The 24,010-nt window shown below is 47.1% G+C and overlaps 1 protein-coding gene across 4 annotated transcripts in view; it reads right to left on the reverse strand.

The window, feature by feature from the left end:
- Window positions 1-23,793, reverse strand: part of MAPKBP1 (mitogen-activated protein kinase binding protein 1) — a 105,011-nt gene extending 81,218 nt beyond the window's left edge. For 3 of the 4 annotated variants that reach the window (XM_063331646.1, XM_063331644.1, XM_063331647.1), the window contains exons 1-2: window positions 23,531-23,793; window positions 22,306-22,649 (exon numbers count right to left, since the gene is read on the reverse strand). In XM_063331646.1, the coding sequence (XP_063187716.1) occupies window positions 22,306-22,422 (117 nt within the window). In that variant the 5' untranslated portion in view covers window positions 22,423-22,649; window positions 23,531-23,793. The remainder of the gene's footprint in view (window positions 1-22,305; window positions 22,650-23,530) is intronic. The other variant, XM_063331645.1, reaches the window with a different exon arrangement.
- Between the last annotated feature and the right edge of the window lie 217 nt (window positions 23,794-24,010).

Raw genomic sequence — 24,010 nt, forward strand, 5'->3', positions numbered from 1 at the left:
ACCAGCACACACATTGTAGGCTCTAATCCACCGTCTGAACACGCTGTCTGATCTCCTGTTACTGCTGCAGAAAAACAAAGGCTTGAAGTTTTACATTTAGCTCTGCTGTGCTTCGTTTGGCACATTAAACACAGAACACTTACTAGAATATACTATTCTACTTAAGGGGCTGTCAGCATTTCCACTGCAAAGCCTTCATTTCAGGGCTTTATAACACAGCTGTGAAATATTCATTTTGCACTTGAGCTTAACATGCAAAGGTCTGGCTTTGGCCCAGGTTCCTCTGCCTGTTTGTTTTTTCGGGAGTTGGGGTTTTTGTTGTTGGTCTGGCAGGGGGAAGGCTGAAGACGGGTGGATGGAATTAACTGCAGGAGATGTTTGACTTACAAGAGCACACAAACAACAAAACCACTCAGCTCCACAGTTGGTTTCTGTCCCTCACATATCCAGTGTCTCCCCCTGTTTTTGTATGTGCATGTAAAATATGCACGGGGGGGGGGGGGGGGGGGGGGGGGGGGGGGTTGTGTTTTGTTTTGTTTGTTTGTTTTGGGTTTTTTTTGGAGCCTTTTCTATCCTCTCCCTCCTCTCTAGTCTGAGCCTTCCGTCCCTCAGCATCCAGTGCTACCAAAGAGTACCGTCTTGACAAGCCTGGAGACTGAAAATATTCCACCTGCAAAAGCAACAGTAGTAAGCTGAGCTCCAACACATGACGAATGCAGAATGTCTCTGCATTGGCAGAGCAGTCTCCATGTCTCTCGCAGTAAGTCTCACAAGCCTTGCTCACTGCCACCATTGCAGACTCATACCTATTGCCTAACTGACCCTCTAGGAACTGCTCCACCACCATCAAACTGGTTTTGTGCAACCCACTACACAGACTTGTTGCAACGTTTCAAGGTGTTTCCAGCCAATGCTCAATTTGAAGCACTATTCACGGGGTGAAAGGATTCAGAGCTATGTCTGACCACTGACCAAGCCCTCACATTTTAACAAATTTAACAAAAAAAACAAACACCACACACCTGACCAGAACATCATCATCTGCAGCACACAGTTGCTAATTCTAGGCAATTTGATTTCAAGATAACCACTTCACGAACATCAGGGAACAATCTCCCACAACACAACTTATGAATGACGCACCTTGGCACAAGAGTGGCGAGGGTAGAAACTGACTTGCCCGAAGGTTTGAATCGCTGAGTTATGGGAAGCATTACATTACATTTGTAAACCTGCAAAAAAGCAGAGGTGGGATGGGGGAGGTGTTCTGATGGAAATGCTGAGCCTCAGCTCTAATGGCTCTGCCAGGTGTCACTACAACGGTTGTACAGTGGTGTGCAGGCATTAATTAAAGATGATCCAGGCAGTTGAGAGAACAGGGACCAAAACAGGGACAGAGGTGGAAGAAAGGGAACGTGAACAACCCAGGGTCCCTGCAGGCTGTCTTTCCACATGCGCCTGCACACAGCACGCATGCATTTGCCCATCTCTCCGCACAGCCTCTCTTGCCTGCTCTCCCCTCCTGGCCTCCCCACCATGCTGGCTGCTTTCAGTCCGATTCCAGCTGTCAGAACTGCATTCCTGACCCGTCAGCTCCAGCTGTCGGGGGCTACGTGCTGAATCTGCACTCTGCCTTCTTCTTCATGCACCTGGAGTAAGGCAGTCCCAGGGAGGCCATAAATACCATTGCATAGCCCTGGGGAAGTGGGTGGGAGGCTATTAAAAGCACCTCTACCAGGAATCGTAGAGAGGGAACTCAGAACTGACAGCAGCACACATCTGCAAGTGTCCCTGTGGCCTGCAATAGAGGATACAGAGGGTTAATTTCCTACCAGCTTCTGCAGCATGACCTAGCCACCATTAAATAATTACCTTCTGTTTCTTCACTTAACACCAGACTGATCCCCCAAGTTTCTCTTCCCCACCCCCACATCAAGGTCCAATTTCTTCTGAAATACTGCAGGGATAAGGAGAGGCACATGTAACCTTATCAACCCTAGCTAATGTCATGGCAAGCAGCAACTTCCCCTCCTTCTCCCATTCAGCCATCATCCTCACCGTAAAAGCAGCCCCAACTCAGACTTTCATGAGATTTCACAAAACCTTCAGAATATCTGGGCTTCAGAGATACAAATGTGGTAAAGTGACAAGGGCTGGAATGTGTGTAAAAGGTCCACCTTTGTTAGTGTTGTGATGACAGATGCTATTTTGACTCTGGTGTAGGGAATTCTTTTTGTTGATGTAAGCAAAGTTTGTGAAGATTGCATGATGAATGTATACTTTAAAAAACAAAAAGCAACATCAAACAGGCTACAGGTTTGCTGGCACATAAAGAGTCAATCCTGATTTATTCCAGACTAAGCATCTGCACATGGAGTCAATCGGACCAGCTCCATGGGCAGGCAAGCCCTATGGGACACAACTGAGAGATGCATCCTGTGTGGGCAGGCTTCAAAGAAGCCATTCCTTGAGGTCTCGGGACCTGGATCGTGTAGGATCGCTTCTTCTCAAGGAACAGATTTTTCCAATTTGCAAGTGTGCATTACTTTTTCATAAGGAAAAAGGGCCAGCAAGATACCAGACTTTACATAGGGGGTGATTTTGCCCTCCCACATAGGCAATTTGTCCGGTGATTTTTTTCTTCATAGTAGAAAAAGGAACCAATTCACTTTCCCGTGCACAGAGTAAGAGTACTAGGTACAAGTGAGGATTTGCAACACTCCCCCATCAGTCTGTCCCAACAGTGCAAAGGAAGCAACTTCTGACTTTCTGGCAGCGTTATACATTGGTCTCCTCCAAATCCATGCACAGGGCCTGAATATAGGCAAAGAAAGTGCTTCAGTGAAATGTAGTAAAAAAAAAAAGTAAATATAGCTCCCTTGGGCAGCGTTTCAGTTACTCATATAAGGGTTTGAAATCAAGCAGGAACAAGCGGTTCTCGCAGTGTAAGGGTCACTGTTTATCATCATTAATCATCACTTCCCAGATAGGAAAGGCTCTTTCCCCTGTTTCACCCAGACTTTAGCACTCAAGAAAAGCGAGAGACAAGAACAAGGAGAAGAGCCAAACAGGGATGTGGGCAAGGGCTGGCAAGGCTGCTCCCGCTGTAGTTCTGCCAAAGTCCTTCCCCACAGCCCCGGTGCCGAGTCAGGCCTGCTCCTAAATAAAAACAGACAACAGTTAAAAGCCCACAGTTTCATGTCAGAGACGGGCATCCACTCCAAGGAAACTGTGGCAGCTCCACATAACTCCTGTCTCCGGAGAACTCAAACACATGGGCTGTAACACGGTGTTTCTAACACTGATACTGCCATGGCGAGGAGCTCCATCCTAAATCACCTCCTGCTGAACTCCATAAACAACACAAACTTTCAAACTAAACTTGGACATGGGGAAGATACACTGGAAGAGAGGGTGCAGAAAGCCTTCCCCACAATTAACTCTGCCCAGGGGAGCCAGAGAAGGAAAGCTACATCTAAGCGCTTCAAGAAAAGCACCACATTACAATTCCCTTCCCCAACTTCCTTCATTTCTTCTCACCGGTGCTTATTTTTGGTATAAACAGATCAGTGCGCTGTTTGTCTGAGGCTTGGGGGGGAACTTGGTGGTGAACCTTGAGAACAGGAGTAGCAACACACAAGCTAGAGCTATGCAGGGTGAAGAAAAGCCTTTTAATCAGCCTGCCTGAGGTGATGCTCATAATTCATTTGTGATTTTTTTATTTACATATAATGCCCCATGCCACATCAGTCTATTTTTATCCTTCACCACTGATTTGCACAATAGTTCTGTCCTAAAAGTCATCAACTGCCACTTCTAAATGGCAAGTCTAGATCTCATCTGTACCTATCCAGCCCTCATTACCATGAAGGCAAAAATGCAGGTCTTTTGGAGAAAGGGACAGCTGTTAAGTAGTGTATTTATGTCCCCAGGAAAGATTTAAAGAGACTCTCTGTATGCAAAAGCCTCACCTTTTTATGCCCAGATTCCTTACACAGAGCAGATATCTGTCACCTCCACAGGAGGTCAGAGAGCTCACCTCTCCTGGTGCCTCAAGGCTCCTGCCGCTAACACCTGAACTAGACACCTTGTCCTCCCACACATGCATCTCCCTAAGACGCAGTGATGCTATGGGGGAAAGTACATACTCGCATCCTCAGGGGATTAGAAAATGGTCTTGTTGTAAGCTGATTTAAATTATATTTAAAAAAAAAAAAAAACACAACACCAATTTAAAAGATGCTAAGATTGCAATAAATACAACAGGAGGGACAGAACAAGTATGCAGCATTTATCACACAAATAACATCCTTACAGAAAGGGGCAGGTGGTAAAGAGACTAGCATTCATTCTTCCCCTAAATATTGTCTGGACTATTTATTATTTGTTTCACAGTACTTGCAAGAAGTCCCAACAAACATGAAGGCTGCCAGTGCTTACACCAGGTAGGAAGATGTACTCTCCCACAGCTTGCAATCTATAACCAGATATTAGAGGACTGGATGGCAAAAAAAACCAAAACAAAACAAACAAAAAAACCAAACAGCAGCACTGGGTAAAATGTCTTGATTGTGGTCATTCAACAAATTAGCAGCAGAGCTGGGAATAACCTCACCTCCCTCCCAAATTCCAGCAGCTATCTACTGTACAGCCAAGGCTGCACCGTTGCTGTATCTCACTCCTGCTTGAGGCTAGGGAGAACATTTTTTAAGAACGCTTAAAAATGAATAGGAGGAAAGCATGAGAGATTTCTTTTCCCCAAACCAATCAGGATATACAGAGGAGCACCCAAGCTTCCTGTCCACCCCCAGCCACCACTTGCTGCCTAGCTCTTGGCAATCCCTTCCTGCACTCCCTGCCCTCTGCCCTGAGGAATAAGCTTCTTACAGAAGAGCCTTTATCATCATCTGCCCTTCATGCATCCTAGAATTAAGGCGCTCTTCACATCTGTTAGTCAACACGCATATTGAGCACTCAAGAGATTTCTCCTGTCAGCCAGAAAGGAGACCATGTCCTCCAGGAGAAGCGACACATATGAACACGAGCCAAAGACTGAGACAACAAACTTAAGAGAACAGTACAAGCACTGATTTCCATTGTCTCCTCAACGAGCCTGCTGCCACCTCCTCCTGTTCCAGTACGGCTGGAAAGTCCTTCACTGGTAATACAGTGTCGCCATCACTGCAGCTGCTGTTCAGCCACCGGCATGGACAACTCCAGCAAACCCATGCGTGCTCACTCTGGTACACATGGTAGGGCCATCTTTCTCCTTCAAGGATGCAAACTGGTACTACAGGAGAGACAATTATTGTTCATAGTCACGGCTATCCCAGATGCAGAACTTGGTTTAGTCTTTTCCAAACAGTTAAAATTTCTTGCAAGTTTTACAGCCTAAACCCAGCAACCTAAAGACATGAATAACTCCCCCTGCAAGTCAGCAGCAAGAAACACCATCGGATCCTCTCCACCTTACACACACACATACACAGAGGAAACCACCACTACACAATAAACCGCACAGAGAGACAAAAGGTTATAAAAGATAACTACAAAGCAATACTAAACAAACTCATTAAATCATTCATTCAGCTCACTTTCCTTCTTCACATACTTTGCCCTTAAATGACTTCTTCCTGTGATTTTTCCCAAGCACCTTTTCAGTTTCTTTTCCTGAAGGAAAACCAAGTCTGTAAACAAGAGGCACAATAGTCCAACATAAGATGACTTATCTGAGGAGTTCTTTAAAGGTGATTTAACAGAAAGAAAATGGGAGCAGGCTGCCACCTAAGTGACTTAAAATCCTGAAACAGTGGGAGTAACACCGGAAAAGCAGGTTTCCTCTAGCCTACATTTAGGCTCAGAAGCATGGGTAACTGGTAGAATTACTAAACGTGAGAACTGAGGAAGTAAAACCACACTTAGAGGAAGCAATTTTTATCCACAGGCTTAAAAACCCCTTTATTTTTGTTACCACCTAGCTCCTGCAATACTTCAAGAAAGCAAGCCATTACAACTACCACCACTTCTTTACTGCCCTTGTTTTGAAATTCAGAAAGCCCTAGATCCAGGAACACAACCAACTCCTACCCCTTCAACACTTCACTTCTGTTTTTACATGTTTAGTTCTTAGCAAAAATTGCTGCAGTAAAAAGCAAAACACAAAAAAAAAAAGTTTATGGAACTCCATTATTCAGCAAAGAGTCAATGTTCCCAATGCGTGATTTTCCAGTCAATAGTTTTAGACGCATTCATCTACTCAGAAGCAGTTAGCAGAATCTGTCTTGCTAAGAAATAACTTTGAGCGACACACGTAGTTCAGAAATACCTGAAATACTAGTCCTAAGTACATTTCTACAGATCAAACAAAGGATATAAGAAGCAGACAAACACTTGAAGGGCAAGCAATAAGACTGAACAGCAAAGCAACACTTAAGAGTCCGAACACCCCACTGACTGTCCTTTGTACTGAATGATTATGCTAACCCTACTCAAACTGTATTTTATGTCCTCCAGCAAAAAGATCGCTATAAAGCTTCTATGCAGTTTCTGTCCACTCCTTGCTGTGGTGCACTGACAGTAAGTTAATGGGCAACAGCTGGATACAAGCTTCACTCTCATCCCTGCACAAGAACCATCCCCTGGCTGAAGCCAGGCTACAACTCCCATGACCAACCAGAGAACAAGTGTTGGATGAAATGGAGCTGATTGCCTGTCAGAGTTGAAGGACGCAACTGATGATTCAGATTCTTTAAAAAAAAGGCAGAAAGAAATGATTGTAGAGAATTGTTCATGGAGCGCTAAACCCTAAAAATCTTCCCACCTGTCCACAATCTTGCCCCTCTTCTTCCAATTGTACCAGTCTATTTAAGAAAAGACATTTCTACCTGCAAACCTCATCTCTCTTACATCCTTAGAACACCAGAGGTTGATACCTGCAACAAAGCACTTCAGAGTCAATATTGTGGAAGGATCTGTTTACAAATTAGCCAAAGACAAACAGGCACTTAAAAGTTTAAAGATGGAATTAACACCAGCCACAAGTAAAGACTAGAACTGGCTGCTCAGTGCTTATCAGCACTTTCTGCTATTTCTATAGAGGTCACTTCCTACATTTCTTTTCGGTGAGATAAAAATCTATTAGTGACAGAAAGGACCTCAGAAACTGGCACAATCTGCTACGGCAGCGAAGCTGACTGAGCAAGGACTGGCACTAAACAATCTTGTACGAAGAAGCAGAAAGGTACTTAGACATTGCAGAAGTTGTTTTTGCTTACAAGCACTGCCTGGGAGAAGTCCTATGTACACTTCATAGATTCAAAAGATGACAGCAGCATCCCAATGCACCTGGGAAGCACAGCTACACAATGATGTCACTTCAAAATACTGCTCCCTACATCATATCACAACATGATGACCAAGGCAACTAGAAGCTCCCCATGTACCCAGACTGCTTGTCTAATAGCTAGAGGACAGAAACATCTGCCAGAAGGAGTTCAAGAAAACTCAGTTTTGGAGTCACAAGAACACAAAAGATCGTCACAGACCAAACCCCATGGCTTTGGCAGACCAGGCTGCTGCAAAAAGAACTCTGTGAGATTTCTGACAGATGTTCCCCCACAAGAGAAAAGAGCTGGGCAACCACCAAGCAGGAAGTCAACACTCCAGACCCAAGTATCTCGCACTTTGTGCTCTTCCCTGAAGGCTAGCCGTATGGCATTTTGTTGCAACTTCCAGTCACCTTCCCCAGCCTTTTCCACTGAAGATGGAGCACTGGGAAGTCTTCTCAAATCAGCTCTAAGGAAGCGAAGCCCTGGTGCTACCCCTTTCACCTATTTATACCAACAACACTACTACAACAGTTCAAACATATTTTATATATAGCTCTGTGGCTTATTTCCAGGCAGAAGTAACTCAATGCTGGTGTACAAATGTTTAGGCCACAGCAATTGAAAAGAATTTCCCATAAACACTGTTAACTCTGCTGCTCCACTGTGACCACTGTGACCAGAACAGGCTCTACCACTGCAGAAATACAAGCCGTGTTAGGAAAAGAAATTTAAAAAAAAAAAAAAAAAAAAATCCTCCCAGAAGCTAAGCAAGCCACTCGCCACCTGCACAGCACTAACAGACTTCTACTATAGCCCCAACAGATTTATAGCTATAGGTTAACTGCCAGCTCTTGTCACATCAAGATATAGTGCCTGACTGCCAAGAGAGTACATAGAGGTGACCAGGGTGTGTGGCAGCATAAGGGCAGACATGTAATACGTAGAGCATCTGCCAGTATTCACTTGCATTTTAAAGTAATCTTTTAAACTTAAGGGATGGACAAACGGAAGATAGTCAGATAGTTCTATTTGCAAACCCTGCTTGTACTGAAAATATCAGTGGTGCTACCATATTTTAATGAGTCTGACTTTAGGCCAATACCCCTAAGCTCATGCACAGAGAAGAAACAAGAAGGGCAAGGCATGGGAGACACGGACCAAAATCCAAAATGTACTTCCCCCGATGCTGTTCGCAGAAACGTCAGTGACACACAGGTGAGAGAAGTGCCTGCTAAAACCCCACAGGATGCTGATCCCAGTGCTAGGCCTAGGTTTTAACATGACCCCAGGTGAGCCAAACCCCAGGCAGCAGCCCACGGGGAGACGCAGTGCCTGCTATATTCCCTCTCCTAAAGGAGGCTGCTTCTGCTATCACATGTACAGAACTACCAGGTGATAACTACCGTGCCTTTCACCAGATTGTTCCTCTCATGGGCTGCAAAGACAGCTCTGCCAGTCTTCCCAGAATAGATGAAAACAACCTTTCATCAATTTTTCTCTGGAACAGCTAAATACTGGGGGGGGGGAAATTAACACTTTTTAAAAAAAAAAAAATCTTGCCTTTTCTTATGTCTGAATCCAAGAATCCAATGGGACTGGACTTTAAAGAGGAGGAAAGCATAATCAACACTTCAGAAGTATCTAAAAAGACACAGCATCTTTGGTTTTGTGATGTGGAAAAGTTAATGACCACCATCTCAGGCCTCTGCAGAGATGGGCGTCTCTTGTCCTGGGGTATAAATAACCAAGCTTTATCCTTGCATAAACCTGTTTGTAACTTCAGGGATGGAATTGCCCTTCCTCAACGTGTCAGGTCAGCATCTTGCCTGGATCAGAGGAGGCTCCGTCAGGGAAGCCCTAACTGGGGAGAAAAGGGAAAACCTCATCCACATTTTGGGGATGATGATGGGGGTACAAAAGAAAAATGGGATTTCTCTGGATAACTGTTTATTTGGCAGATGGGAAACAGAAAAAAAGAAACAGTCTCTGTCCCAGGCTTCACAGGACTGGTTAGCAACATGCCCAGGGAATATGGATTAATGGACAAAGTGCAGCCGAGCTGGTCAAAACAACATGATAAAGACAACTGCATGATATACATATAAGGCATGCACACACATACAGTTATGTGCATAGAGTGAATCATCATATATAGACTCTGACCTTACAATCGGCCACAGAGGCACTTATCTTTATGTCCGTTGGGTGAAATGGAACTACTCACGCTCATACTACCTCACACAAAATTAAGCACATGCTTAAGTATCCATAGGAACAGTGCCAGAGTTTGCATTCATTTTCTTTTAAACCGTGCAAGGTCATCATGACTGTAAAAATCTTATACGAAGAGTTGTGTGAGACTTTGTGTACATTACAGCTGTAACACAATACCAGTGTCACTTTATAAGCAGGGGGAAAGAGTGGGTTGTAAGTTACTGTACTAACAGGCACACTAAGAAAAGTAACATACACTCAACCAGAACAGAATATGTTCTTCCTATTAAACACACACACACACGCAGAAAAATAGAAACATACTCAGACCATCATTCAGCCAGGCCCCAGCATTTAAGTATGCTCTACAACACAAAATCCTGCTTGGCAGCTGTTTACATTACTTTCCTTTCTGGGGATCTGAGAAAAGCATCCAAATTAAATCACACTAGAGAGTGGGAGGGCAGGACGTGGGACAGAACCCAGGCAGCAGACCTGGAAGTAAATCCCTCTTCCAGAGGGATGGCCACAACACATAGGCAGCTTTCCCTCTGCTGCCCAGACACAAGACCCCCCTCCCCAGCAAGGGAGATCACCCACTTTGACATTTTATAATGGATTTTCCTTCTAAGCCCTTCCTTCTGCCCTAACTGCTTTCCACAGCTTACATAGATCACTGATGATTTACAGTTCTGCCATCTCCTCAGCACGAGAGGTTCCCTGGCTCAACTAATCCCAAATGCTATGCAAACACGCTTCGGGCCCACAACTCCCCTCCCCACAGCCCAAGGCAGGAATAGCAGCTCCCCTCTGCCTGCAGAGTTACCGTATTTTGTTACACAGCCTCCTCCCCTCCTCAGCCAGGGCTGCTGGCTAAGGCGGGACGGGTTGCTCCTCCCAGTACAACAGGCCTTAAGAGCCAGAAAAAACTACCAGGAGAAAGAAAGAGTTTCTGTTGCTTGCCAACAAACCTTTAGGCAGTAGGTGATGAGTGTTCCCAATTGTTTTAAACCTCTGGAAAGCACTGACAGCAAAACTAAATACCTTATCACAGCAAGCACTCTCCTCTTCCCACTAGATCACAGGACTCTCCAAAGCAAGCAGTATTTCTCCACCCCTGGTGACCTCAGAGTTCTCCAGGTACTCTGTAAAATGCTTTTCTTTCCCAAAAGAAAGAGGCAGATTTTCCTGAACTAACAAGACAATTCAGTTCCCTCGGCAGAGACACAGAGCTGGAAGCTGCCCAGTGCATCTCATACAACCACATCCTCTACCATGAAGGACAGTGTTATTACCCAGTTCAACCTGTGCTCTCTTCCAGCCTTGCTGGTCAGCCTGTAACCTTGGTCACCCCAGCTCCACCACAAAGGACCAGACACTGTCTGGAGACACAGACTATGAGCACATTATATGGGGTTTCTCTAGACTGGAATCTTGGTTTGTCTGTTTTTTTCCAAAGCCTGTGTTTAAATTAACGGGCATGGGCTTACCCAAGGGTATGGTCCCTGAGAAGCGCATCAGGACAGCGATGCCCAGAGGAGCCCTGCCAAACGCTGCTAAATGCAATTTTGCAAAAATCTACCAGCGTTAAAATTGCTTTCATTCTCCACAGTTCAAATTAGACCTTTTCTTTTCCTATGTATTACAAGCCATTTCTGCTATTTTTGTTAAAATTGCTGTTTGAATGTGGCGGTCTTTCCTTTTTCCTTTTAACTATCATTCTAGATAACATTTTTCAGTAAACATGGGGGATGATATTTTTTATATATAAAATGAAAGGATTTACTTGAGTAACCTGGTCTAGCAGGAGGTGTCCCTGCCCATGGCAGGGGATTTGGAACCAGATGATCTTTAAGCTCCCTTCCAACCCAAACCATTCCACGTTCCCACGAAATACAACGCCGCGCACACGGCGCGCCGCCACACCCGGTGGGCGGGGCCACGGCGCCCCGCCCCTCACCCCCATTGGCCGGAAGGCGTCTCCATGGTGACGGGAGGCCGCAGGCACCGCCCCTCCCGCGGCACCGCGCCGGGGGCCGGCCCGGCCGGAGAACGACCCAGCCGGGAGAGATGGAGGGAGCGAGGGATGGAGGGAGCGAGGGATGGAGGGAGCGAGGGATGGAGGGAGCGAGGGATGGAGGGAGCGAGGGATGGAGGGAGCGAGGGATGGAGGGAGCGAGGGATGGAGGGAGCGAGGGATGGAGGGAGCGAGGGATGGAGGGAGCGAGGGATGGAGGGAGCGAGGGATGGAGCGGCCGGGGCAGCGCTGGAACGGCGGCCGGGGGGAGAAGCGAGGGCAGAAGGAGCACGCCCACCCCACGAAGCTGCCGGCAAGCAGCGAGCAGGCAGGCCAGGCCAGGCCGTGCAACTGGAGCCCTGTGTTTCCCACCGGCCTCCTGCCTCCCCTCCAGCGCGTCTTGCAGGAGGCCATAAATCAGCCCGCTGGCCATTTTATTAACGGTCATGTTTACATTCAGACACTCCTGGGCAGAGACGTTAATTCCAAGGACCTGGAGTAGCTCCGATGCACAGCAGAGATAGTCCGGACACTGCATCTTCTGCCTCGGCACCACGCTCTGTTTTCCACTGATGGCTCCATCAAAAAAGTATTTCTCATAGAATCATAGAATGGTTTGGGCTGGAAGGGACCTTAAAGATCATCTAGTTCCAACCCCCCTGCTATGGGCAGAGACACCTCCCACTAGACCAGGTTGCTCAAAGCCCCATCCAACCTGGCCTTGAACACTTCTAGGGATGGGGCATCCACAGCTTCTCTGGGCAACCTGTTCCAGCATCTCACCACCCTCACAGTAAAGAATTTCTTCCTAATATCTAATCTAAGCCTCCCCTCTTCCATTTTGAAGCCATTTACTCCTGGGTCTTGGACATCAAAAAGCTTATCTCCAGCCCCCCTACAGAAAGTGGGCCAAGAACTTTGCAAAGCAAGCATCTATAAGCCACCCACCACAACGGTGATGCAGGAGACCCGCTCTTCCAGAAGTTACAGCCAAAACCACAGCCAAAGCAGCCAGCGGCAAGGAAACTGAAGAAAGCTACCTCTAGCCCAGAGTACCCTACCCTCATCCTCCCCCAGCACCAGTTATTCGCACCGCTGATTGCGTGTAAAATACATCTCAACAGCTTAGCTCGGGAGGCCTGCAGAGACATGCAGCGCAAACCATGGATTATCAGGGAGGAAGATTATCCTCCCGGTGCAGGAGAATGTGGAATCCCAATTCCAGCCTCAAAAACAGCTCAGGATTTTTAAAACAACTACGTCCAGTGAGGCACACCACAGATTCATCAGAAATATTTGTTAATTCATTTCATTAAGAGTGCTATATGTTGCCTTGTCCCCATTCCCCTCCACCACCACTCCCAGAGCAGGATTCAGGGCACCCTCCAGCCAGCCCTCATGGTCGGGCAAGATACACAGAGCCATTTTTGCAGCCTGCCTGGCCATGATTCCATCCAAGAAAACCAGGTGAGCTGGGACCAGACGGGTTTAAACAAAGCGGATCCCAAATTTGTCAGTTACAGTTTACAGTCAGCAATGCTTTTGGGCCCAGCTGCTCGAGAAGGATGACACCCCAAAGCAGTATTGAAACAACTGCGCTTGGGACCACTATATCTAGTTCAAAACTGGGAGATAAGCCAAATGCAAGGAGTTACACAGCTGTTTTAAAGCCCTGGATGCTGGGACACTTTGCAGTAAGTGGATAAGTAGCCTCCTGTCTGTTTTACATTGAGGAAAAAAGAGGCTTAGAGACAGTCTGAAGAGCAAGCACAGAACCCAAAACCATTAACTGCATTTAAAAAAAAATATACAGCTCTGTTTTAAGGTTCACTCTACATTTACATACTTCAGCAGCACAGAATCATTGGTTAGGGGCATGAAAAACATCACTCTTAGCCCAGATAAAGCTCTTGCAGAAAAAACACTAATATTGATGCAATATAGCTGGCAAAAAAAAAAAGTCCTTTTACTAGTATAGCCTGTTTCTTTGAGGGAAAGGATCACTCAACAGGTGCTTTTGATGCTGTGTCACCCTTAAGATAGCTTGTCGTAGAAGTTCAGCTTGCAAATTGTTTCTAGCACAGGCAAGTGTTTGGCCCAGTACACCCTTACAGTCATGCCCACTCTGGATACCTCTGACACCATCCCCTTACGGTCCAGGTCACAGCCCCCAGCACAGCCAGGGCTGAAGCACAGAGCACAGCAAGTTCTGAGCACCAAGAGCAGTCACCAAATAAGGAGGCAGGTCTTGCACACACTCCTTTTACCTTCAGTCCTATTCAATGTTTTGGCAACTCTGGCATCTAGATTACGTTAGGAACCATGTAACGAACGCAAGCTCCTTTGGAGCAAAGTCCTGGACTGAGTAATGGTGCTTTTTATTTTTTTTGTGGCAAATGAAAGCATCCCTAGTACAAACAAGACTTCAAAGGCAAGCAGCCCCTTACGTGCTACTCAAAGGTGAGCAACCCATTTCAAAGCTCTTGGGAGAGCTCAAAGGCCACCACTGCTGAGCACAGGAGACGTAGCTAACACTTCAGCACTGGCACTTCAAACAAATGCCCTGTGCTGGGCCTGCCTCTCGATAGGGAAGGGCTTCTAAACAGGCAGCACTGTTTTCCGTAGTGCCTACTTGGAAGAAAAACAGGAGCAGAGAGCTTTACAAGTCTGCATCCTTGAATCTATTGACACTGCCATAAAGTTGCTTTCTCCTTCTTTCAGAAACTCCTCCATCTGCCTGCTTCCAAGGCATTTGTTAATGTTGTGACTCTCTACTGCTATGCAACTCCCAACAATCTACTTTATTTCAGAGAAAGGAGTCTCTCTGGATTCACGATGAGGGAAGTTTCAGACCAACTATGCAAAGTGTTTGAGAGATGCAGAAATTAAAGAACTACCACTGTGAGGAAGGAATGTTATTTTTCAAATTCCACCAGGTAAGAAGTCTCATAGTAGTTGTTAAATCACATTAGCCTTCTTGACCAATTGTGAATTTTAATACTGTATTTGGGAGAACAAGCAGGACTGGCTTTTATTGCTATTGGCTTGGAAACATCGAATACAACAGCAGTTCATAGATTTTTCTATAGTACTATTTTCAATCAGAGTTTCCCTGCAGTAACTAACAACAGTACTGGTCTCCTGGGACACTAGCAAAATTACAAGGCTTACTGGGGTTTCCACAGCTCTAATTCATATGGTGCTTAATCTGCTTGAGCCTGTTGGAAAGTCATCATCACCAGAGCTACTGAAATCATTAGTGACAATGGAACCAAGTCAGCATTTGCAACAGCATGGTTTGGGGACTTTTAAGCAAATAATCCTAAATGAACACACAGTCCTCACATGGGAGAGGTGAGAAACATCCCTGGTAATCTGCAAGAGACTGGGCTTTGTGGCTAAGGCTAAGATTTGGCCTCGGAGGATCAGGATTCAATTTCTAGGTCTGCCTCAGACTTCCTGTGGGAGTTTGTAGCCATGTCTGTATAGGAAAAGCATGTCCCATTCCCCCCACACCTTTTTTTTTTTTTTCCTCTCTCCAGGCTTAAGCCTGAAGCTCCTCTGGGATGTTTATCACATGTCTGTCCAATGTTCACTCACCAAAGCAAAGTAGAGATGGACTGCTCCTGCAGTCTACGGTCATATAAATATTAGCAGCGACTCACCTTTACACTAATACTTTTGAAGACAGATCACATAGCACAGATCCACTGCTGGTTACAACACCCACAGGCCTCAGCTAAATTTTCCTTGCACAAGATGGAGACATGCTCAGTGAAAGGCTAAGCAGCACTGTGGTTGAAAGGAAATACTGGGAGGTTTTCCTGAATTGCAGTAGCCACCCTTTGGTGAGTCCAGCCCTCAGCAGAGCCCACAGGGTTTCAGGCGCAAGGACCAGCCCACATCTGGAGCTGGAAACCAGAGCAGAGAGCACACCACAACCCTGCTACGCACATACAGGACTCCTCGGAAACTTTCAGTTCTGCAGAGGCAGGTACATCAGACACAAACCAGAAGCCTGAAGTGAATGAAACCAGGCTTGGTGCTAGTTAATTATTCAGACCTTAGCTGGGATCACTCAGCACTAATATCAGGGCTTCATTGTGCTGCTTGTGCGCCACGCAAGTGCCACTCCCTGCCCCAAACATCAAGAAAAGAGACCTTTTAAAAAAGCCAAAGACTAGATAGTACATGGTGTTTACTTTCACTCTCACAGAGCGAATTGTACCAAGACTAATCAAGCAACTTCTTCCTAAGACCTGATAAACAGGAAGTAAACTATCTTCTCAGATTTGCCAGTCCAACAAAATGCTGACCACTACTTTCTCAGCTGGAAATTAAGCTGATGTCCAACAGTTGCTTTCCACTAGACACAGAGGAGAGTGAAAAAATATACCAGTCATTTTACAGGCACTTGCAAACCCTTGAACAGATAGTGGTCCAACCTGGCCTGACTCCCAACCATCAGTTCAACTGTTCTCCCTCCTGAAACAAATGAGGTGATACACCATAGGTAGCACCAAGCACGCAGCTAGTGAAACAGATGGTACACTTTGGAGGAGGTCTCTGCCCACTGTGTCTGTGGATGCCTTTCTCCACCAGCCTTCCCTGCACCACACTGAACAACAGCTCTGACCAGCAAGCAGTAAATGTACCACCTACAACCCCTCTGACCAGCCCTGACCTCTGCCATCCTACCATCCCAGCCAGGTCTTTGGCAAAACACTACATGCTTCACAGCCCACTGCAGAACAACAGCTCACAAGCAAAAGGGGGTCGTCAGTCTATACGTGTATGGCTTAACCAACACATCAGCGACAGAGTAAAACCTGCCCATGTGCCTTCTAAGAATACCCAGCTCATCTGAAAGAGGTGAAGAACAACATGCCAGCCAAGACCTCAGCAGATCTAAAAGACCATACAGGAAAGCAGCATGTGACCACCCAAGGGAAGGAATAACCATTTAAACTCATCAGCAAATGACCTGGTTTGTGTTATTTATGTGACTGCACCTCAGCTGTTAACACATCATCACTCCCCTCCTGCCATGGAGGGGTCTTCCTCCTGTCTTTCATGGTAAAGACAGCACAAAGGGTGGAACTTTCCAGCAATCTTGTTTCAGGACTGGTGAGAAGGGTCACAGTGGTTCATGAATACAGTTGCAGTCTACAAAATCAAACATGTTGAACAGCTATATGCTTTTATATCCACCATACTTCAAGAACCAGAAGCAATTGGTTCTGCAGTCCAACAGCAGAAAAACTTTGGCTTCGATATGCCCTGTGGCTAAGTCACATTTAATAGCCATGTTTGGCTCCAATTCAGGCCAGGAGAGCTAGCCAGATCACCCTGTAATTTCAGGACAAAGCATAACATGCAGAGGGTGAAGAATGGAGCAAGGAGAACTTGTGTGTGAAATTGTTAACAAACACAGGGCCATCTTGAGCACCATGTACTTAAGGATGAAGAAAAAGGGACCAGAGCAGCCCAGTAGGGTGGCATTCAGCCCCTTAGCTATGACACTCTCAGCTGTTCCACTGACTTTATCCACAGATATGGACATGCCATTGAAATGCAGGTCTGGCTATGAAGAAGCTAACTAGCCTTTGTCCTCTGCTTTAAGAGGCACTGTTATAAGCCTGACCAGAGACAGACATGAAATCCCTTCTATCTCTGCACAGCAGCCCCTGAGCTGTTGAAGCAATTGGGTGTGTTTAGACTGAGTGGTGCAGAGCTGTGAGAGATCCCTAGCTACCAACTGGGGCCAAGCAACATTCATGGATGTAAACTTCGAAGCAGAACAGGCACAGCAGCACAAGGCCAGACCAGGGTTAGATGCATCCTCTCAGCTGTGCTGATCACAGAGCTGGTGGGCTGAGTACTGCTCGGAGTCCAGTGGAGTGGAGAAGGGCAACAGGGCAACACCATGCTGAGCAGTTCCTCAAAAGCACCGTCATTATGTAAAAGACCCTTGCGAATCCTGCCAAAACAAGAGCTTGTGACAGCGTCGGACAGGCTGCTCTCTACCTCACCCACACAGCCAGGCTGCTCAGCCCCGCATCCAGCTCCCTGGGAAATGCTGCCCACGAGGAACCCAGCAGGCTCTGCTGCTGCAGGACTGAGTCGTTCCCAAAGACTTACAAAGAATCTCACTCCACAACAAGCCTCAGCTGCACCTTAAATGATTTAATAAAAGGTGATGATTTTTGAAGCATTTATATCAGTGAATCAAACTCATGTGTTTCTTGGTTCTGTTCCAGTTCAGGTTCAGCAATTCTCAGCTGATCTGGTTAAGACCAGTAGTGGTCTAAACTCATTCGTGTCAGAAGCTATAATATTTTCAAACAAAAAGGGCTGTGTACTGAAGGCAGGAAGCTACAGCCAGGACAGAAACATTATTCCAGTCTCCTGTGTTCAGGACAGCTTGTGGTCCTTGCCGAGCCCTGAAGCTTCTCAGAGGATTGAGGAGCTGGAGAACTGTGTTGGGAATGCGAGGGGCATGACAGATCTCAAGCTTCCATGGATCTGCTCCCCTCTTAAATCTGTGCCTGTGCACGTCCTGCTCACTGGATGTGAGGCAGAAGACAGAGGCGGGCATACGTTCTTCTGCTGCCCTAGCCTGGGACCTACCATCAGGCTAATGCCAGCCCAGAGGCTGGCAGTAACAACAGGCCATGCCTCACCAAAGGAGGACAAGAAACCTTGTCCCACTAGGAACAATTTAGGGCTCATTTTCAGAACAAAAACTCTCAAAAAGGGCTTGCAGAGCCACCCAGTCCAGCCCAGCATCATGGAGGGGGAACAGGCGTGCCAGCTGCACGTGCTCACAGGACACTTGGTGGGGGGAAGACCACAGTACAACAGTACCTGTGCTGAATGACTTCCTGCTGGGGAATGTCAGGTTTTAGTCAAAGTGCTCTTTTAAACTGGCAACTTGAAATATTTCTGGCTTAGAAAAAACAGTAGAGATCAAAGAAACAAGCAGCAAATTCCAAATGTGTTTCTTTGACTCACTGGCTTACAGTTTCAGGGAAAAGCCTGTAGCAGGTTTTGTAGCAATTTGTTTCTCCCTTGACATTCATAATTGGGTTTGACTGAGGATAATACACACACCCCCCCTAAAATAGGCACAGCTACATCACTTAAAAAGATGCTTATATTTACAAGGGTAGAGCTTAACAATATGAACATCCCCTGCAGGAACTGTACTTGCTCAGGTACATTACTTTTGTCAGAGCAAGAGATTTGTTTAGCCAAGTTGCAGGGTACAGATGGCAACCAGGGCATTTTAGCAATGGGAGACGGCTCAATCCTTAGCTTCCCCACTGCCCTGCTAGTGCCGTTCAGGGTGATCAGGGTGATCGATGCTGCTTCAAAGGCACTTGGTGCCCAGTTTTTAACTCCATGTCTCTACTGGAATCACAAGCACGGTGAGCAGATGCACGGCTGGGATTCTGGTAGGGCTAGCAATCCTCTAGAAATTGAACTCAGGCCAACCAACTTATCTGAGGAAATTTTAGCTTCCAGCCACCACACTGACGTGTTACAATCGAACAAGCAACAGGCCTAGGCGTAAATCACTGTACTCTAGGTCTACACTGGTTCAACACAAGAAATGGAGATCTGGACAGGACAGAAAAAGTGGATTCAAGCCACAAACATCAGAAGACACACACACACACAAAAGTCTAAACGCAGAGCTAGTCACGCAGCAACAAAAATCAGGACTCTCACAAAACAAAAGTTGTTTCTAAAAAGCAGCAACAAAAATGAACGCTACATCAAATTTATCAACAAGCTTTACTTAAAGAGATCCTTTATTTTATCTATTTTTTTTTTTTTTTACGTATCCATGATTATGTATTGGTTCCTTAGTTTTACTCCTGCAGAGATCTCCTGGGGCTGCACAGTAAAACCATGCATTAGTTATAGGCAAGGAATAAGTCCTAATAAAAGTCACAAAACAAGTTCTCTCTTGTACAGCTCCCAAGTAACACACTGCATGTCCTGCACAGCCCTCATGCAAAATATCTGTACTTACCCACACTCCCCCTTCCAGAGCAATGCACAAACAGGTCTCTGCGGAGCCAGCCTCCCACAGCCTGCCCACATTCAGCCCAGCATTACACGGCTGCTTCATTGATAGGAGCCAGTTTCCACAGGGCTTCTCTTCAGCATGACAAACTGCCCAAGGGGTCTGTCCCTAACCATTGAGACAGCCTGGCAGGCTTCACACCGCCAAAGTGTTGTTTAGGAAAGAGCAGGGACACCAGGGACACTTTCCATTAGAGGGGGAAAAAAAAAAAAAAAAAAAAAAAAAATCACAGCTCATGGAAGTCAAGGAAGTGCCACTGAGGGTGCCTGTCCATCTTAAACTGAGCAGCTGGTTGCAATAAAAGCTCGAGGGACTCCGAGGAACCATAGAGCTGTTGAGGGCTTGCTTTTCACCTACATCTGCATGTACAAAGCACAATATCACCTTTCAGGCATTAATCTAGGGCAATAGTCCTGGCTCCATCCTATATAACCAAGCAGTATTCAGCAGAGATGACCAGCCAAAGCTACCAGCTTCATAGGCCCATCCATTCTTCCACATGACTAGAGCCACATGCATCTCTTGGAGCAGCCATTTCTCAGAAAGTCCGAGACAAAGATGCCTGGAAAAGCCCTTCCTGCAGGTCAGCAAAGATCCTTTGGGAGCAATGTGTATGATGCTCAATTTCAGTCCCAAGGGGTTTACATTCATACCAAATAGCAGACTGAGAGGATCTGTTTCCTGCTATTTTAGAAAAGTAGAGCTGCTTCTCACCTCAGAAGGCAGAGGAGCACATACACAGCAGAGGGTGCATCTCCACAGATATCAAACATGGGAACTTCTTCTGTTGCATCTTTGGTAAGAAGCCTACTCCTTTCTGCCTTGCCCATCCCAGCTGTCCCACTGAAGACAGGACATAACTCATTTGAGGGAAATTAAGAGCAGAATGCTTTGGGAAACCAACACCAGCACTCCTCATGATGACAAGTAGATTCTACCAGCAAAGTCTCCACCAGTTCCTCTGCATCTCACTGATTAACTGCTCTTACTAATAAGATACACAAAATCAAGCCCTCAAACTCTAATTTGATGATGTAGAATGAATCCATGATATTCCCAGTGGATCAGACAGCTCTGGCTGCACACTGGGAGACAGCACAAGGGATACAATGGAGCTCTTCAAAAAGGCATGTGCAAGGTAAAAAAAGAAAAAAAAAAAAAAACCCACAAAAAAAACCCCAAACAATGAAAAAAAAAACCCCAAACCAAAACAGGTACCAGAGAATACCCAGGGTTTATAGCAGCAGGTCCCAACTCTGCAAAGGAGTGGGCAAACCTCGGCTCCTTTTCACAGAGCCAGAATCCAATGCCCACTGTACATGGTGGTACAGGTGGCTTTTGGCTCTTGTGACAGAGGTCTCTGCAGAATACAGATCAACGAACTGCCCTTCAGCAATGGCTACAAAGCACGTTTCACTGGCAGTCCACAGGCCACATTAAATGCGACACATGCATGCACATTCACACACCGAGGTCCAGCATGAACACCTCTTCTAGACAGCTTTAAGGAAGCCAAGCAGGTTTTTCGCTTGGTTTGCAAGGGAAGAATATTACGTTCCTCGGTATTGAACAGCCATCTCAGGGGACGGTTTTGAGAACAGGATTTCATGCTGGGGACAGGGCATTTAGATAAAGTATCATTTATTTCCCCTGCAGTTTTTACACACTCCTCACTCCAGCAGCTAACTTTTGAAGCGCTACTGTTTTGAGACAAATGAATGCACTTTGCAGTCATGGATTATAAGGATTTCTTATTTATTAGTGAGTCTTCACAAGGAGGGGAGGGATTAAGCTTTCTATTTATGGAGAACGAGAGCGCTATGCAAAGGCTGAGTGATTTGCCCAGGGTTACAAGTGAATCAGTGGCAGGGACAGACCGGGGCGCCCTGACTCAGAGGCGCCTGCTGTCAGCACAAGGCAATGCCACCCAGCTCCTGTTCTCCCTGCAGCCGGGGTTAAGTCATCCTCCTCTCCTCATGACACCAGTCAACTCCCAATCAGTGACTATCAGTCAGGAATTGTCCGCAACACCAAGAAGAACGATGGATTTTTCAGGCAGATGCAATTATACCCTAGACGAGACATCCCCAAGGAAGGGGGTCTGAGGCACACAGAGGAAAGTGCATCCAGGCCTGTGGAACACAAACCCCATCAGAACAGTCACCTGCAAGAGATGTCTCACATCCTCTATCTTTCAGATCATCCTACCCTTCCCCTCATGCTCAAAGAACACTCCTTTGCGGGGCTGAGAGCAATTGCTTACACAGAAGCACAGGTCTTTTGTGTATCGGTAGCTGCCGGTAACACAGGTTAGCAGTTGGAAATATGGAGGAAGAGGCAGCATTATGTTTCTCCTGTCAGTCATCTGTAACAAATCCACACACCACAGCGTGGGAAATGCTAAAAGCTTTCTGATACAGATTGCTTACATACACACAAGCAAAAAGAGTGTGTTTCAGAAAGGGATCCAGGGTTTAGCAAGGAGATGAAGCACAGTAAAGACTCCAACTAAAAGACAGACTACAGTCACGTATCAGTTGCTCTGCATCACTCTACAGTTACACCAGTTACTCCCAAAGCAGTATTGTTAGTACAGATGGGACCTCAGGCAACAAAGTTAAAGCATGCTAGCTGCACCACAGAGAACTCACCTTGCTGCCTATATCTTCACGCTTGTTCCCAGGCTTGCTTCTCCTCAGCTTAATGGAAGGGGAGCGAAGCAGATTTTTGATCCGACTTGTTATTGTAGACCCTTCGACCGACATCATCTCCAGGTGCCAAGAGGGTGTTCACCCCACACACAAACTGTGCCTGGGGAAGGAGCCCAGGTTTGAGGCAGAAATACCGACGTGCTCAGCTTTGCTTATACTCGTTCACATATCTCTCAGCGATTCTGCTCGGGAACTCCACTCCTGTTACACTGCAAAGCTATTCACAGAGGCTGGCAGACTTTCCTTTTGCAGATTCCAGAGGATCAAATCAGCAATAATCTAAACTGAAAGATGCACGCATGGGTCAATACAACATTCGCAATAAATTCTAGCCTCATTCTTCACAAGAAATGCCAAATGCAAGAGTTTATGATAAGGACGGGTGCAGTATTACTTATTCTCAGAGGCTTCCACAAAAATTATCATCCTTTTAGTATCAATTAACACATTGGAACCAATTCCCAGATCCAAAATTTAGATGTTTTACACTTCAATATCATCTTATGACAAAGACAGAAATTCCCACCATTGGAGTCCATTACCAGGGTCCATCCAGCCCCTTGCTTTTGCTCCATACACCATCCATTCCACCTTAGGCTTCCCAGTCTGGAAAAGCACAACGCTGTACTTGACTATTAAATGCCAAGTCGCAGAAGCACACCGAGAATAAACCCGAAGGAGTTTTTAACTCTCACTAGTTTATCTTTGCTTTAAGTACACACGTATAGTGGGTGATAGCTGATAATAAAGGCATATTATATTTCACATCCCCGCACCCCCTATTTATAAAAAGGGGATCAAGGAGGAGCTCTAACTGCTGCCAACGATTACAGACCCCCGGCCAAAACCTTCGCCTTCCCCGAAGCCCCGGCGGCGGCCGGAGGGAAGCGGGGGAACGAGGAGGGATCCAGTCAAAGCCGGCAGTAAATTATCCTCCCGGCTTCCGTGCAAAATGGGGGCGGGGGGAAGAGAGAGCGAGAAAGAGAGAAGGGGAGAGAGAGGAGCAGGAGAGGAGGAGATGAAGAGAGGAAGAAGAGAGGAACATCCAAGCCAGCACACCCGCCAGCCCCTCTCCCTGCGGCGGCGGCACTGCGGGCTCAGGGGACGCGTCTCTTCCCCCCACGCACCCCCCTCAGCCTAACCCGCCGGGTTAAACCTCTCCTACCTGGCGCCCAGGAGCGGCTGTGCCGGCGAGGCCGGCGACCACGGTGCCCCGCAGCGCCTGCCCATGCAGCCGGCCTCCCCCGAGGAGGGGCCGCGGCGCGGGCCGCCCCCGCGGGCGGGGCGGGGGCCGTTCCCTCAGAGGCGGCGGCAGCGAAGGGGGCGGCTCCGCAGTCTCAGGCCTCGGCCAGAAGCGGGGGGTCGAGGCCGCCCGCCGCCCCGGCCTCGAGAGCCCAGGGGCGAGCGCTCGCCCGCGCCGCCCAGCCGCTCCCCCCGCCGGCCGCAGCGCCGCCCGCAGCCCCGGCACGGCCGCCCGGCCGCGCTACGGCGGCCCGCGCTGGTCAAAACACGACGCGGAGCCGGGGGCGGGGGGGCGGCGGAGGGAGACGGGACAGCGCAGGGGGGCGTTGGCGGAGGGATCGTGGGGCGGTGGTGGCGTGCTGAGGCGGCCGTTAACGAGCTTTGGGGTAGGGGCTGTCGGTTG

The sequence above is a fragment of the Chroicocephalus ridibundus genome, chromosome 4 (genome assembly GCF_963924245.1).
Source record: "Chroicocephalus ridibundus chromosome 4, bChrRid1.1, whole genome shotgun sequence".
Classification (NCBI taxonomy): domain Eukaryota; kingdom Metazoa; phylum Chordata; class Aves; order Charadriiformes; family Laridae; genus Chroicocephalus; species Chroicocephalus ridibundus.